This window comes from Drosophila rhopaloa, unplaced genomic scaffold (genome assembly GCF_018152115.1).
Source record: "Drosophila rhopaloa isolate 14029-0021.01 unplaced genomic scaffold, ASM1815211v1 contig_2, whole genome shotgun sequence".
NCBI lineage: Eukaryota > Metazoa > Arthropoda > Insecta > Diptera > Drosophilidae > Drosophila > Drosophila rhopaloa.
The window spans coordinates 26,267,132-26,280,278 of NW_025335083.1; the positions used below are offsets into that span (position 1 = coordinate 26,267,132).

The 13,147-nt window shown below is 46.4% G+C and overlaps 2 protein-coding genes across 3 annotated transcripts in view; one reads left to right on the forward strand and one right to left on the reverse strand.

Annotated features, from left to right (window-relative positions):
* The first annotated feature begins 185 nt into the window (after positions 1-185).
* Positions 186-1,220, forward strand: LOC108049113 (SUMO-conjugating enzyme UBC9-B). Its single transcript, XM_017130180.2, has 2 exons — positions 186-336; positions 416-1,220. The coding sequence occupies exon 2, from the start codon at positions 510-512 to the stop codon at positions 987-989; it is 480 nt and encodes a 159-aa protein (XP_016985669.1). The 5' UTR covers positions 186-336; positions 416-509; the 3' UTR covers positions 990-1,220.
* Positions 1,221-3,150: 1,930 nt separating this feature from the next.
* LOC108049091 (zinc finger protein ush) overlaps positions 3,151-13,147 on the reverse strand; it is a 74,980-nt gene continuing 64,983 nt past the window's right edge. For both annotated transcript variants that reach the window (XM_017130148.2, XM_017130150.2), the window contains 6 exons: positions 7,481-8,409; positions 7,012-7,409; positions 6,670-6,870; positions 4,516-5,905; positions 4,310-4,452; positions 3,151-4,158 (listed from right to left, as the gene is read on the reverse strand). In XM_017130148.2, the coding sequence (XP_016985637.1) occupies positions 3,717-4,158; positions 4,310-4,452; positions 4,516-5,905; positions 6,670-6,870; positions 7,012-7,409; positions 7,481-8,409 (3,503 nt within the window). In that variant the 3' untranslated portion in view covers positions 3,151-3,716. The remainder of the gene's footprint in view (positions 4,159-4,309; positions 4,453-4,515; positions 5,906-6,669; positions 6,871-7,011; positions 7,410-7,480; positions 8,410-13,147) is intronic.

The following is a 13,147-nucleotide window of genomic DNA, read 5'->3' on the forward strand; positions in this document are numbered from 1 at the left end:
ATGGAATATTATTTTTGAACAGTTACTTATGCATGAAGGCAAAAACAAATATTTTTAATATATTAACCTTTCGTATTAAATTTAATAAATTTAAACAAATAAGTAATGTAAAATATTAATTTTTTAAATGGTATATTTTTAAGGGTCACATTAGCTATCGATAACAATCAAGTGAGACCGTTTGCCTGGGAAAATTTGTACCTTTTGCGACCACAAGACAAGCGTTCCTTTCCTGCGAAAATTGCGCTAGAATTTGCAAAAACTCTGGAACCCGGCAGTGGATAGCCAAAACTAGGCATTTTCGAGACCAGTTGGAGGGCAATCAGCACCGGAAAGGTAGGTTTACACACAATTTGCGGAATAAAAGCCGACAAAAGACACATTGCACACCAATTACCCACACACACATTTGCAGACAGACGCGCGTGCAAAAGAATAGTTGGACGGTCAGAAAAACAGGATTGCGGGATACATCTTGACCAAAAGAGTAAAGACGCTAAGTGCTGACCATGTCCGGCATTGCAATCACGCGGCTGGGCGAGGAACGGAAGGCGTGGCGCAAGGATCACCCCTTCGGATTCGTGGCCCGGCCCGCGAAGAACCCGGACGGCACCCTCAATCTGATGATCTGGGAGTGCGCCATTCCCGGCAAGAAGTCCACCCCCTGGGAGGGGGGCCTCTACAAGCTGCGCATGATCTTCAAGGACGACTACCCCACCTCGCCGCCCAAGTGCAAATTTGAGCCGCCGCTGTTCCACCCAAACGTCTATCCCTCGGGCACCGTCTGCCTGTCGCTGCTCGACGAGGAGAAGGACTGGCGCCCGGCCATCACCATCAAGCAGATCCTGCTGGGCATCCAGGACTTGCTCAACGAACCCAACATTAAGGACCCGGCCCAGGCGGAGGCCTACACCATCTACTGCCAGAACCGCTTGGAGTACGAGAAGCGCGTCCGCGCCCAGGCCCGCGCCATGGCGGCCACCGAGTAATCCGAGTAGTCCGAGTCTCGGCTAGAGTCCCACATAGACATTAACAAACACACATCTAGACGGTAAGCGTTTTCGTGAATGCTTCCACATCTATTTACTTTTACTAAGTTGACTTATTTGAGCGAAACTATTGCACACAACCCCCATTTGATTATATCTTCTATTGCAATTGATTGATACCAGCTATTATGTGTACTCCATCATTTTAATAAAATCTAATAAGTTCTGTAAGTCTTTTAAAAGCGCCCATGGATGCGTCATGTGGCGATTGGCTACGTGGCAGCCAGTTGACCCTCCTTACCATTAAATCTTGGCAAAACAATCAGTAATTCAAAACGAGTTTGGGCTACTTTATTGTTTAAGTTGAGTACAATTTATCGCATATACTAAACAATAACGTAAGAATGTAATATTTGTAAATGTGCAAGTGGGAGTATATTGTTTTGAAAGGGTTTATCTCGAAAAGTAGGGGATGATTTGCGTTGAAAATGTACTCAAAAACTTGTTGATCGCTAATACTCTACCAGCTGCATTTGGTGATACAAAGCTGCGACATATTATGCGACTTTTAAGCGATAAGCAAGAGCAGGTTGCGTATTATTAATCATTGAATTTCAGTTACAAACAATTAACTTACGAAAATCGTTTTTGCAGTTTTATTTTAGGCTATTTCTCAGATGTCAATAAATGGTCACTTTAAAACAAATTTTTCTGTCGATCCGGCAACTTTCTGTATGAACTTAAAAACTATATTTTTATGCCGATCTGGCAGCATGGTCTTTTAATGGGCGAAGATTCGTTTCCAGGTAACGGTTGTTTTCCAGTGAGATTTTACTCCGACTTGCCAACCGATACTTGCTACGGATTATGTTCGCCTGGTATCTGAAATCCAGAAAGCAAGCATTTTGACTGAGGAAAATGATGTTCGGAGGTGCATTTTGTCTAGCGAATGACGAGGGGCGTTCGGTCCCTTCAACCGCTGCTCCCGCTGAGTATGCCTCTGTGTGACTGAACAAAGGTAACGGTTTTTTTGGTAGGCTGGAATAAATGCTTAAAACCCAACGATTTTGTCCTTTTCATTGCGGAAAATCGACTGAAATAATTTTTTTTATTTTCATTTATTTTCAGCTTTTCTGCCAGGATTATCTCACGAAAGTTATTGGATGAATCTCACAAAGCTGGAGATCCCAACTGGATGCTAATCGACCACGACATACACCTATAACCTTGGGGAGGTCGGAGGGTCCAGCAGGACTATGTGGTGGACTGGACTGGACTGAGCTGGACTGCATTTTCATAATTCCAGGACTACAGCGAGCAAAATGTCGGGGAGAGCCAGCTGGAATTTATGCAGCAAATATTAACTTACCTCAAAACATACATAGTTATTATTAGATCATAAATCTATTATAATAAAGTTTTTAAAGAAAAAACACTTGTTTTGCCGGTGATTTTTATGGGTTTCGGTTATGGGAGGTTGTTGTGGATCAAAAATACGGTCCACAAAACTCAAAAATACCACATACTATCGACAAAATATTGCATACGGATCCTTATAGTTGATGTGGATGAAAAAAATCAGGATCCACATACGATCCACAAAATCATCCATACAATCCACATTCGATCCACTTACAATCCACATGCAATCCACAAAATATAAAACAACAAATATGTGTGGATCGTATGTGGATCGAATGTGGATCGAATATGGACTGTATGGAAGATTTTGTGGATCGTATGTGGATCCTGATTTTTTTCATGTCTCCAGCCACCTACTGAGATTTATGTTCGCCTGGTGTACCAAATCAAGAAATGTTCAATGAAATTTGGTTTTTTAATTAATTTGTCGGTCAAATTGGGAGATTTCTCGAACTCAAATACCAGGCGAACAGAAATGCCAGTAGGCTGCTGCGCCTATAAATGTAGGCATCTAATGCCGAAAGCGACCTCTGTAGGGCGATCTCGGAAAGCGTAATAATTGGCTGCCCGAAAGTAAGCTACACTTTTTAAGCAAAACGAAAATAAGTTCAGCCCAAAAGAGTGCTACAAAAACCCTTCGTTTATTTAAATTAAAAAAAATATATTTTCTTCTGATCAGCTTTTATTAGTCAAACACCTTTCAAGAATACAAATAATACAATTGTATATTTTTTGTTGAATAAATTAATTAGTTTTATTGTCGCACACACTTAATAAATAATGTACTTAGTTAAATTACACAGTTTGAATAGCTCGCTTCCACGTGGAATAGCGAGCCATTTAATATAATATTGGATCTACATAGGACTACTCCAACTCCGTTTTCTCCGCAATCCATTGCAAACTTGTAGTTTCTTGCACTCGATTTAGTTTCTGTCTAAGTGGTAAGCTTTGGCATGCATTATATGTCATGGTTCCCACTGCATGGGTATGCGTCTACATATATCTAGGTAATTAATATGTTTAGTTCTTTAGGTATACTATATATGCGTGAACGTTGTATATATCTACTGCTATCGATCGGTAAGTCGAAGGAGTCAGTCCCCAAGTGGCGTGTGGAAGTGGAGGGCAGCGACGGGAGATTCTCCGGGAATACTGTCGTCGATTACAGGTTGCGGTTTGTATAGTTTACATGTTAAAGGTGGCTATGCTTAGGATTCGAATAGGTTCGGTCGCTGCTGCTCAAAAGCATTTGTAATACCATTCCAGCTGCTTGCGCTGCGCCTCCCACCGCAGCTGGCTCTCTCAAATGGCCGCCTCCTGCAGGTTCTCCTTGTTCTTCTGCTGGCCATGGCCAGCCACCATTCCGCCGATGCTCAGGCCCACCGCCACACTGCCGCCCAGGTGATTCGGACTGGGGTTGTCGTTGACCTCCGGGCGAATAGGCTTGTTTTTGCAGTAGAACTGTTTGTGCGCCAGGTAGGTCTTCACGTAGTTGAAGGATATGTCACAGGTAGAGCAGTACTTCTTCATTACCTCGGCGGCGGCGACAGCTGCTGCTGCGGCGGCTACGCTGCTGTTTCCCAGCGGAGAAGCCATCGGCGGGACCAGTCCTCCAGGGGCCGCATCCACGACGATGTCCATGGGCTCGGCTTTAATGTGGGGCGTGGCAATCGGCGACTTGTTGTTCTCGTGCACCAAATTCAGCGTCGGCTGTGGGTCAAGAGGCTCCGACTTGATGAGGAAGCTGATCAAAAACAAAAAAAAATTGTTAATAAAATTAATTGTTAATCAGATCATTTTGGGAAAGTTTCATTCAGTTAGCTTTAAAACTAAGAGGCTATATGGGAAACGGACGGACGGACAGACAATATAAGGCAATATCCCCGTGTCCTTACCTGGCAGCCTCGCCATTGGAAACATCGGAATTCGAGTGTTGGTTGGGAGTGGGGTTCGAAGTCACTTCCGGATCTCTGGCGTCGGGTGAAATCGAGGGTGAGTTAATGGCCACATGCGGATGCATCAGCTTCATGTGGCGCAGCTGGAAGAGCAAAACAATAGTTAGTTATTGAATCTTATAAGGATATGATCAAGGAGAACCCACCACATTGCCCTTGTAGGTAGAGGCATAGTTGCAGTAATCGCAGTTAAACATCTGAGAGGCATGGTCCATGGAATCGTGGACAACTGTTGCAGCTCCGCCTGCCGACGGGGGCAGCTCCTGGCTTGGCGTGGAGCTTTCCTCCTCGAAAATGCAGGTCATGTAGTGCTCCTCGTTCACATCGCTGGTCTTCTTGTCGAAATGGGTCCGGATGTGGGTGCGCATGCCGCGTAGGGTATTCCCCTTGTACTGGCAGATGCTGCAGCGGTAGGCTTTCACTGTGCCGTGCATCTCCATGTGCTTCTTGGCCAGCGCGGCCGTGGGACTCACTACTCCGCATACGGGACACTTGTTCAGACTATTGGAGGCGGGCTGCTGGGAATTGGAGGCGGGTGCTGCCTGAGGATTTGTGACGGGAGCTGGACAAGGCAGGCCAATCTCATGCAGGGTCTTGCACTTTCCGCACTTCTCCTTGGCCATGGCCAGTTGACCAGGATCTGCGGGCGTCACGGCGGGGGCAGTAGCTGCTCCTCCCTTGGGGCAGTAGTAGTTCTGATGAGCACGCAGGTTGTCCAGAGAAGTATACTTTATTCCACAGGCGGCGCAGATCAGTTGTTGATATGCCACCGGAGTGGTTTCTACGGATGTAGCAGCTTCTGCCCCGCCAGCTCCTGATCCTCCAGCTCCAGGATTGGACGGTGAAACGGCCGACTTGTTATCCACTTCACTCGAACCCTCTTGACTCCTTGCCGAGCAATAATGCTGCTTGTGAGCCAGGTAGTTCTCATATTTGCAAAACACAATATTGCACTCCATGCACTTGGACACGCCCTTCTTTACATAGATTTGCGGCTGCTGGGAGCCACCGGTAGATCCCCCGCTTCCCGGGTTTCCGCCACCTGATTGCGCGGGAAGAGGAGCGGGTGAAAAGGCTGCTGCTCCACCACCTCCTGCCACAGCAGCCGCGGCAGCTGCCGCCGCTAGTTTGAGCGCCAATTCCGGATTGGTTTTGGCCAACAACGATTCGGTGAGACCAAAGTCCGCCGGCAGCATGGATCGCATGTCGAGCAGATGGGGTACAGCCACATTGAGACCAGGTGGTGACATGGAGGAGGCACTGCCAGCTCCGGAACTGCGCGGGCTGATGGCTCGTCGCTTGGGCGAGGGACTCATCGAAGGACTGCTCGGCAGGGAGGGGGCGCACACGATCTGCTCGGGAGTCACACTTCCTCCTTGTCGCGGAGTCTCTACATTCTCCTTGCCAGCTCCACCAACTCCGAGAAGCGCTTCGTCAACATCTAAAAGAGCAGCGCGCAGGTGGCGCTGCCGCAAGCTCAACGAACTCACGGAGATCGGCGATCGTCGCAGCGAGAGATCCAAAGGCGCAGATTCGCTGTAGAAATGGGGATTTTTCGGTTACTCGGTAGAATATGTGACTTAGGAGCTCTAAAATGATTTTCATGTCTAAAGAATTTGTTTGCTAATTCCTTTTAATATCCTTGCATAGTGTATTTTAATTTAAGTTAAAAGTTATGGGCTCAGAAGTGCAGGTTTTAGGTCACTTTTCTGCAAAGCCATTTTTCGTAAATTTGGAAAAATGGCGAAAAATCGACCGAAAATTACAAACCAAACTGAGTATACAGTTTTTTAGAGAATTAAACCACAATCATTTAGAAGTATGCCTTTTGGAAATCGGATGACTGTAAAAAAAGTTATGGGCTCAGAAGTGCAGGTTTTAGGTCACTTTTCTGCAAAGCCATTTTTCGCAAATTTGGAAAGGGGTAACACTGTAAAAATGACGAAAAATCGACCCAATATTACAAACCAAACTGAGTATACAGTTTTTCAGATAATTAAACCACAATCATTTAGAAGTATGCCTTTTGGAAATCGGATGACTGTAAGAAAAGTTATGGGCTCAGAAGTGCAGGTTTAAGGTCACTTTTCTGCAAAGCCATTTTTCGTAAATTTGGAAAGGGGTAACACTATAAAAATGACGAAAAACCATTTGGGAGTATGCCATTTTAAAAATAGAATGTCGATAAGAATGGTCACTTTTCTGCAAAGCCATTTTATTCGCATACAAATCGAGTTATAGTATCCTTATCAATCTTGTTTTAAATAGATAGATCCCTGATTGTTTTGATCACCACTTACCGACTTCCTCCTGCTTCCTTTCGCTTAGGTTCCGGTGGACTGCTCTTGGGCTCAGCCGCCTCAGCAGCTGACGAGGGAGCTGAGGGTCGTTCGGGCTCCAGAGAGGTGCCGATGAGAGCTGTGGCCAGGGGCTTGATCGTTCCATTGTCCACGGTGAAGCAGGTGGTTTCTGGATTTACTATACCCGAGTTTGGTGTGGGCCTGCAGATTAAAATAGAACAAAACTCTTTAATACTCTTGTGTATTCATAATTATCCAAAAATAAACTTAATAGTTTACAAAGTTCTCGAGTATATTTATTATTGACCAGCTTTTAAATTGCATCTTTCTATGGATACTTACAGTGGTCCTGGAATAAAGCTGGCCGCCCGAATCAGCGAGCAGGGCACAATGATGATCGGGTGGGTGGGCAGTGCCAGGAAGGGCGGGTGCGGGTGGGGCGTGGCCTGGAGGGAGGCAGCGGCGGCCGCGGCAGCTGCAGCCGCCACGGCGACCATTGCCGGAGTGGGAGTCTTGTTCCTGGTCTGCGGACTGAGCTTGCCGGGAGCAGCCGCCTGGACAGACACTCCTCCTGACCCTCCGCTGGAGCCCGGTCCCGATCCTGCGCTCGGAGATGCATCTGGCTTCGGGGTGAGTTGGCCCTCTGGTCGCCGGGAGCTGCAGTAGTGCTGCTTGTGGGCCCGATAGGTCTTGATGTTGTTAAACCGGATATCACAGTGGCTGCAGTAGCGATCGGTTTGCTGCTGGATGGGATTGGATTGTTATCATTATGCGGTTGCAGGGGGCACTGGCACCTCAACACTTTACTCACTTGACTAGAGCCATCCTCCAACGAACTGGGCGTTACGGCCGGCGGTGGTATTCCATTCTGGAGGAGACCTGGCAAGCTGGCCAGTGTGGGAGCCGCCGGAGAAGTCTGGTGCATCCGCATGTGGCGATTCAAGGACACCTTCTTATCCGCACTGTAGGAGCACTGGGCGCAGCCGTATTGCTTTCCTGTCCTGGCCATCTTGGCTGGTGGTTCGGAGGAGCCTCCGGATGACCCTGCTCCCTCGCCAGCTGCCGTTGCAGATCCTCCTGCTCCCGACTTATCACTGCCCGTCTCGTCCGTGTCCTTAATCCGATGAGAGCAATAGTAGGCCTGATGCGCCTCCAGAGTTGAGGGCGAACTAAAGGCGATCCCGCAGGGCAGGCACATGAATCTGGCTGGCTTCATCAGGGGTTCCACCACCTCCGGTGGGGCGGGGGTTTCCGGCTTTATGAGCGGCGGGGGAGCCAGCAGTCGAGAGTCCGGCAGGGTTAGCTCCTTGGCATCTGGCTTGAGTGCAGGATCTGAGGCCAGGAGCGCATTCAGACGCACCTTGGGGAACTTGGGCGTGGGGCAGGGCGAGGGACACGGAGAAGGTTCCGCCTCCGAGGGCGGAGTGGCGGGCTGTTCCAGCTTGGGAATCAGCTGGGGAGAGCAGGGACTCCTGGGCGGGGTGCTGGGACTGTTGGCTGGCAGTTCATCCTGCTCCTCCGGCTGGTGATCGTGCTCCCGTTCCATTTCTGTCTCCCCCAAATCCTGGTCCTGCTCGGGAGAAGTCTCTTCTGGCTGGTCGAAGTCACCATACTCCTCATCGTCATCATTATTGTTTGTCGCCTGTTGGTCCCTGGCATCTTCTAACTGGTCATCCAGTTGATCCTCCATCTGCTGCTGCTTTTCCTCGCCCATCTCTTGGGCGGTCAAATCTTTGGAATCTGTTAAAATAATATACATTTACTTTGAGCAATCATTTTATATTCATAAAGTTCAATTATATTCTTAAGATAGTACAATAAAGCATCATGATTATAATATAAATACCAAACATGGATTAAAGTGTTCCCAAGCACATTTATTATAAAGATATTTTGGTTATATTTATGAGCTTTACTCATGGTGTTAGGAGTTTTTTCCCCAATCTAAAGATTCCTGGGAATCAGCTTAGAGGTCAGACTGTTACTTGCCAGTTTAGTACCGCGAATTGGCTTCCCAGAATCTGTTGCATCCCATCTCTGCCATCCTCTCGTGAGGAATCTATGTGTCAGCCAGCTGCTTGGCAATTATTATCGAACAAATTGTCAGTGGTCAGAGCTGTGAAAACAATGCGACAAGAGCCGGCTGGACAAGCTGCTGATCGAGGAGCAGGGAGAAGTTTATCCACGCTGGCCATCTCTTACGTGGAAAACGCTGGTGGAAGAGGAAGGAGCAGGAAAAAAAGAAAAGCGCATGGTGGCCACTGATGATTAGGGCCTGCGGATCGCTGCAAAGTTCGAAGTTGGCCAGAATCCCCGAACTGACATCTGATTTGTTTCTGTTTGGGCCACGGCGAAATATTATAACGACCAAAGGCGATGCTGGCCGAGATTATGGCGGCGGACAGTGGAAGTGGACGTGGACATGGCACACACATGGCATGCAGATGGAGCCGCCGGATAAGCATTGCAGTTTGCATCTCGCTTCGCCAGAAATTCGACATCTCGACCGCAGCAAACATTTGCTCTGCTCGTGCGGGCTACAGCTCCCAAAAGTCCCCTCTTGGATTCTTCCCCTGTGTCCCGAATCCCGTTTCTTGGAGGCTGGAAAAGATGCGCGTTGACCTGTCAATTGATGGCTATTGAAATGTCAGCACATCCAGAGCGACCGAGTCTCAGGCAAGTAGAAAAAAAGAAAGGCTCCTACGGAAGAAAACATTCAAGAACTGGAACCTAAAAGTTATCTCACTGAAGCAAAAAAATAGTTCACATTGAAAACTCTTCGATTATATTATATTATTATATTTCGATCGAGATGCAATTAAAAACTACTTTTAAGTGATTCAAATGATTAGGTGCTAAATTATAAATGCTTTACAGAAAATAAATTTGAAATTCAACTATAATTATATTCTTGGTGGCACTATACTTTATATTTATAATTCTATTCTAATCTAATCAAAGCGGCGGAAAAATGCCCTGTTTCTCCCTGTGGATACCAAGTTCGTCGCCTGAGTCTTTTGAATGCCATGTGATTGTTCCTGTTTATGTTGGAGTTGCCACTGCCACTGCAAGAAATGCTGCAACTGTTGCCAAACTATTGACGGCCCGCCCTAATTGCCGCCGTCGATTTTTCACGAATTCACACAATTCTGCACGTGAGCAATCGGTTAGAAGAATCGCAGCACCTCTTAGCCCCTTTCACCACCGAACAAAGGGCTCTGCTGGCATTCCGAGGCATTCTGCTTATTTGTAAGATATTTATTGCCTTCGATTGGGTGGCGATAAGCCGCACACGTAAAGTGTTTTGTCCGGGAGAAGAGGGCTCCGCGAGGAGAAGAGCAGCGAGATGGCCGAGCGCCGATAGAGTGCGAACGGGAGACTAACAGCTAACAATGGCCTTTGGTTTGCTTTGGTTTGGATCTGGCTCTGACTCTGACTGGGATCCCCAGCTCTGGGCTCGGAGTCCCTAGCTTTGCCCCCAGCGACAGCTGCCTCTGCCGCCGAGGATTAGCCCAGGCCGGGATCTCTCAGTCCAGCGGTTCAGCAGTTGGTGCAGCTGATCTCTTCCAGCGATTGTCTCGCGAGTGCCATCACAACACCCTCCCAACGTTTTCATTGTTGTGCGGTTTCAGTTCTGGGCAGTGAAATCTCTTGCCACCTCAAGACTAGGAGGTTTTAAACAGAGAAATAAGTATTTTGGAAAGATTTCCAAAACTAGATGATATCTTTTGCAATCAGCTTTAATTTATTCACTTTCAAAAGACTCAAAAATGTGATTTGAAAAAGGTGACAAGCCATTTGAATAATGATTAAATAATTAAATTTCCATATATTGTCTATATATCATCATAAATCAATTTAATACATCCTTAATTTAGCAGGTAAGATATTTAATTCAAACGACTTATTATTTAATTACATTTTAAAATTTTTGATTTACTTGGTCTCCACTATTTTAAAAATGTTTAATGAACTTTGACTCTTATAATCGATAATTTTAAAGATGTTATTGATATTTAATAGAAAGCAAACTAATATTTAACAATGGAGCACATCATATTTGCACCCTTTAGAGCGTGTTGGAATTCCAAGGCTACGCATTGGCATACGAAATCGATTTGGGATCTGGGAACATGCAGTCTTCGCTGAAACCGCGATCGGGCGATCGTTTGTTTAGCCATTTCGTAACGTTACGCCGCCCCCCACACCTTTCGGTGGGTTGAAGGCGAGGGGAATTCCCCTTACCCCCCACCACACCCCCTCCCCCAGCGGCCAACGCCAACAATTGTTTATCAATTTGTTAAATCAGCTCGGCCGCCGTCTTCAGCTTCAGGTCTCTCTCCTCTTTGCCGGAGCTGCGATCGATCCTCGCCGATAAGCGACACAACAAAAACACACATAGTGGAGTTGAGAAGGGGTTACGGTGGGGTAGGGGTAGGGGTAGGGGATACAGGTGGGCAGGGGATGCCTGGCACTTTATCAGCCGGCAGATGATTGTTGCTGGTTTCTCACTTGGCCGCAACTTCACTCGGTGGGCGTTGTTGGCAGCCATAAACAATCGAACAATTTGGCCCAGGCCCGCTCTCGGCCAGAAAAAGGGAGGAGAAGGGAAGGAAGGAGCCAGGGGAGGAACAGATCCCCAGGATCGACCCTTTGTTCATTTGTCGCTGGCTTTCAACCCGCGGACCGCCGTCGCTGCTAATCGTTTCGGGGTCAGTTAACCCGAAATCGCGGAAAAAGCCCAGCAAAACGAAAAAGAAGCTTTGCCAATCATTGGCAGATCTCTCTGGAGATGGTGGAACACAAGGGAGTAATCCTAAGGTGACTAGGATGTCGGGAGCAAGTCGCCAGTGCGTCTGGTTGGGCCACTACTTAGAGTTCGTTGGATGCCATTGGGGCGTATGCGTAATGAGAGGGTCAACGGGGCGGAAATTTTCTGGATAATGAGTGCTGAAGCAGCGAAACGGGTATTGGATATATATTACTTCAGCTTAAATGTACCTAGTAAGAAGTTATGATGTTTGGTTACTTTGATCCACTCATTTAGGACTGTTAATTTTAATTAAAATTAAATTAATTTACATTATTTTACAGATTTAACCCCTGTTCAAACTTCTGCAAATTTTCCTTTCCAAACCGTACCAAGGTAACCGGCCCAAAAATTATTATTAAACGTTTAAAGTACTCTTTAACTCTGTGTAAGGTATTATTCCTTGCCCTACTATTATTAGCTCTACCCAAGATCATCAAAATGTAATAACCGGAACTTGTCTTCTCGGGATATCTTTGTTGAACTACCCACAACTTTTCTTGGGATTTCTTTTTTATACCCGTTACTCGTAGAGTAAAAGGGTATATTGTATTCGTGCAAAAGTATGTAACAGCTAGAAGGAAGCGTTTCCGACCCTATAAAGTATATATATTCTTGATCAGGGTCACTAGCCGAGTCGATATAGCCATGTCCGTCTGTCCGTCTGTCCGTCTGTCTGTCCGTCTGTCTGTCCGTCCGTATGAACGCTGAGATCTCGGAAACTATAAAAGCTAGAAGATTGGCATTTTGCATGTAGATTTTAGGAGTTCCTACGCAGCGCAAGTTTGTTTCAAACTGGTGCCACGCCCCCTTTAACGCCCACAATCGCTTATATACGATTTTAAAAATGTAAATATTTCGGAAAAGTAAAAATGCAGTTTTATTGTGTTTATCAATACCTATCGAAATGTAGAAAAAAAATTTCAAATCTGACCATTCGTTAAAAAGTTATGCGTGATCAAAGTTTCTATCTCCATCTCCCTCGCACTCCCTTTACCTGAGTAACGGGTATCTGATAGTCGGGGCACCCGACTATAGCGTTCTCTCTTGTTTTTGGATTTGTTTTATGAGAATTTCAGGGTAGTAAACTATTTTAAAAATTTCAAAAATAAATCGTGTTACTTAAAATCTTCTCTGTTGTTGCAGCATTGCAACTGTGCTACAGTGATTTTCAAACATATTCCTGCCTCGTGGCTCCGCTGCCCATTAGTCACACAAAATGTGCGGGGACTACTGCAGTCGGACTCTAAAATCCTCCAGGGAGTATAATTAAACAAATTTCTGGACTCGCAATCGATAATCGGGATTTTTGGAGGAGAACAGAAATTGAAAAACGTGAGTGAGCAGCCAAAAAAAGGAGCAGGCGCGAAGCAAAGGGGGAACGTCTGCAGCTGCCAATTGTGATAAGGGAAATCTTCATTTTTGGCGCGAAAATTTTGCCACCTTGCCTTGGGTTTCCGGGACTGAGACTGCGATTTCAAGTGGACTGCGGACTGTGAACCTGGCACGGGTAATCAACGCCATCAGCAGCTCGGGGATGCAGCCAGGTCTCTGGGCCAACTCGGCGCTTATCAATTGTTATTAATCAAAGAAAAGAAGGCCCCTCTGCGGCTCGGAAATGAAAGCAAAGAGCGCAAAGTTCGCAAATTTCATTTTACTTCACACTTG

Coding starts and splice junctions, on each gene's coding strand:
- LOC108049113 (XM_017130180.2), top strand. CDS start 510: ATGTCCGGCATTGCAATCACGCGGCTGGGCGAGGAACGGAAGGCGTGG.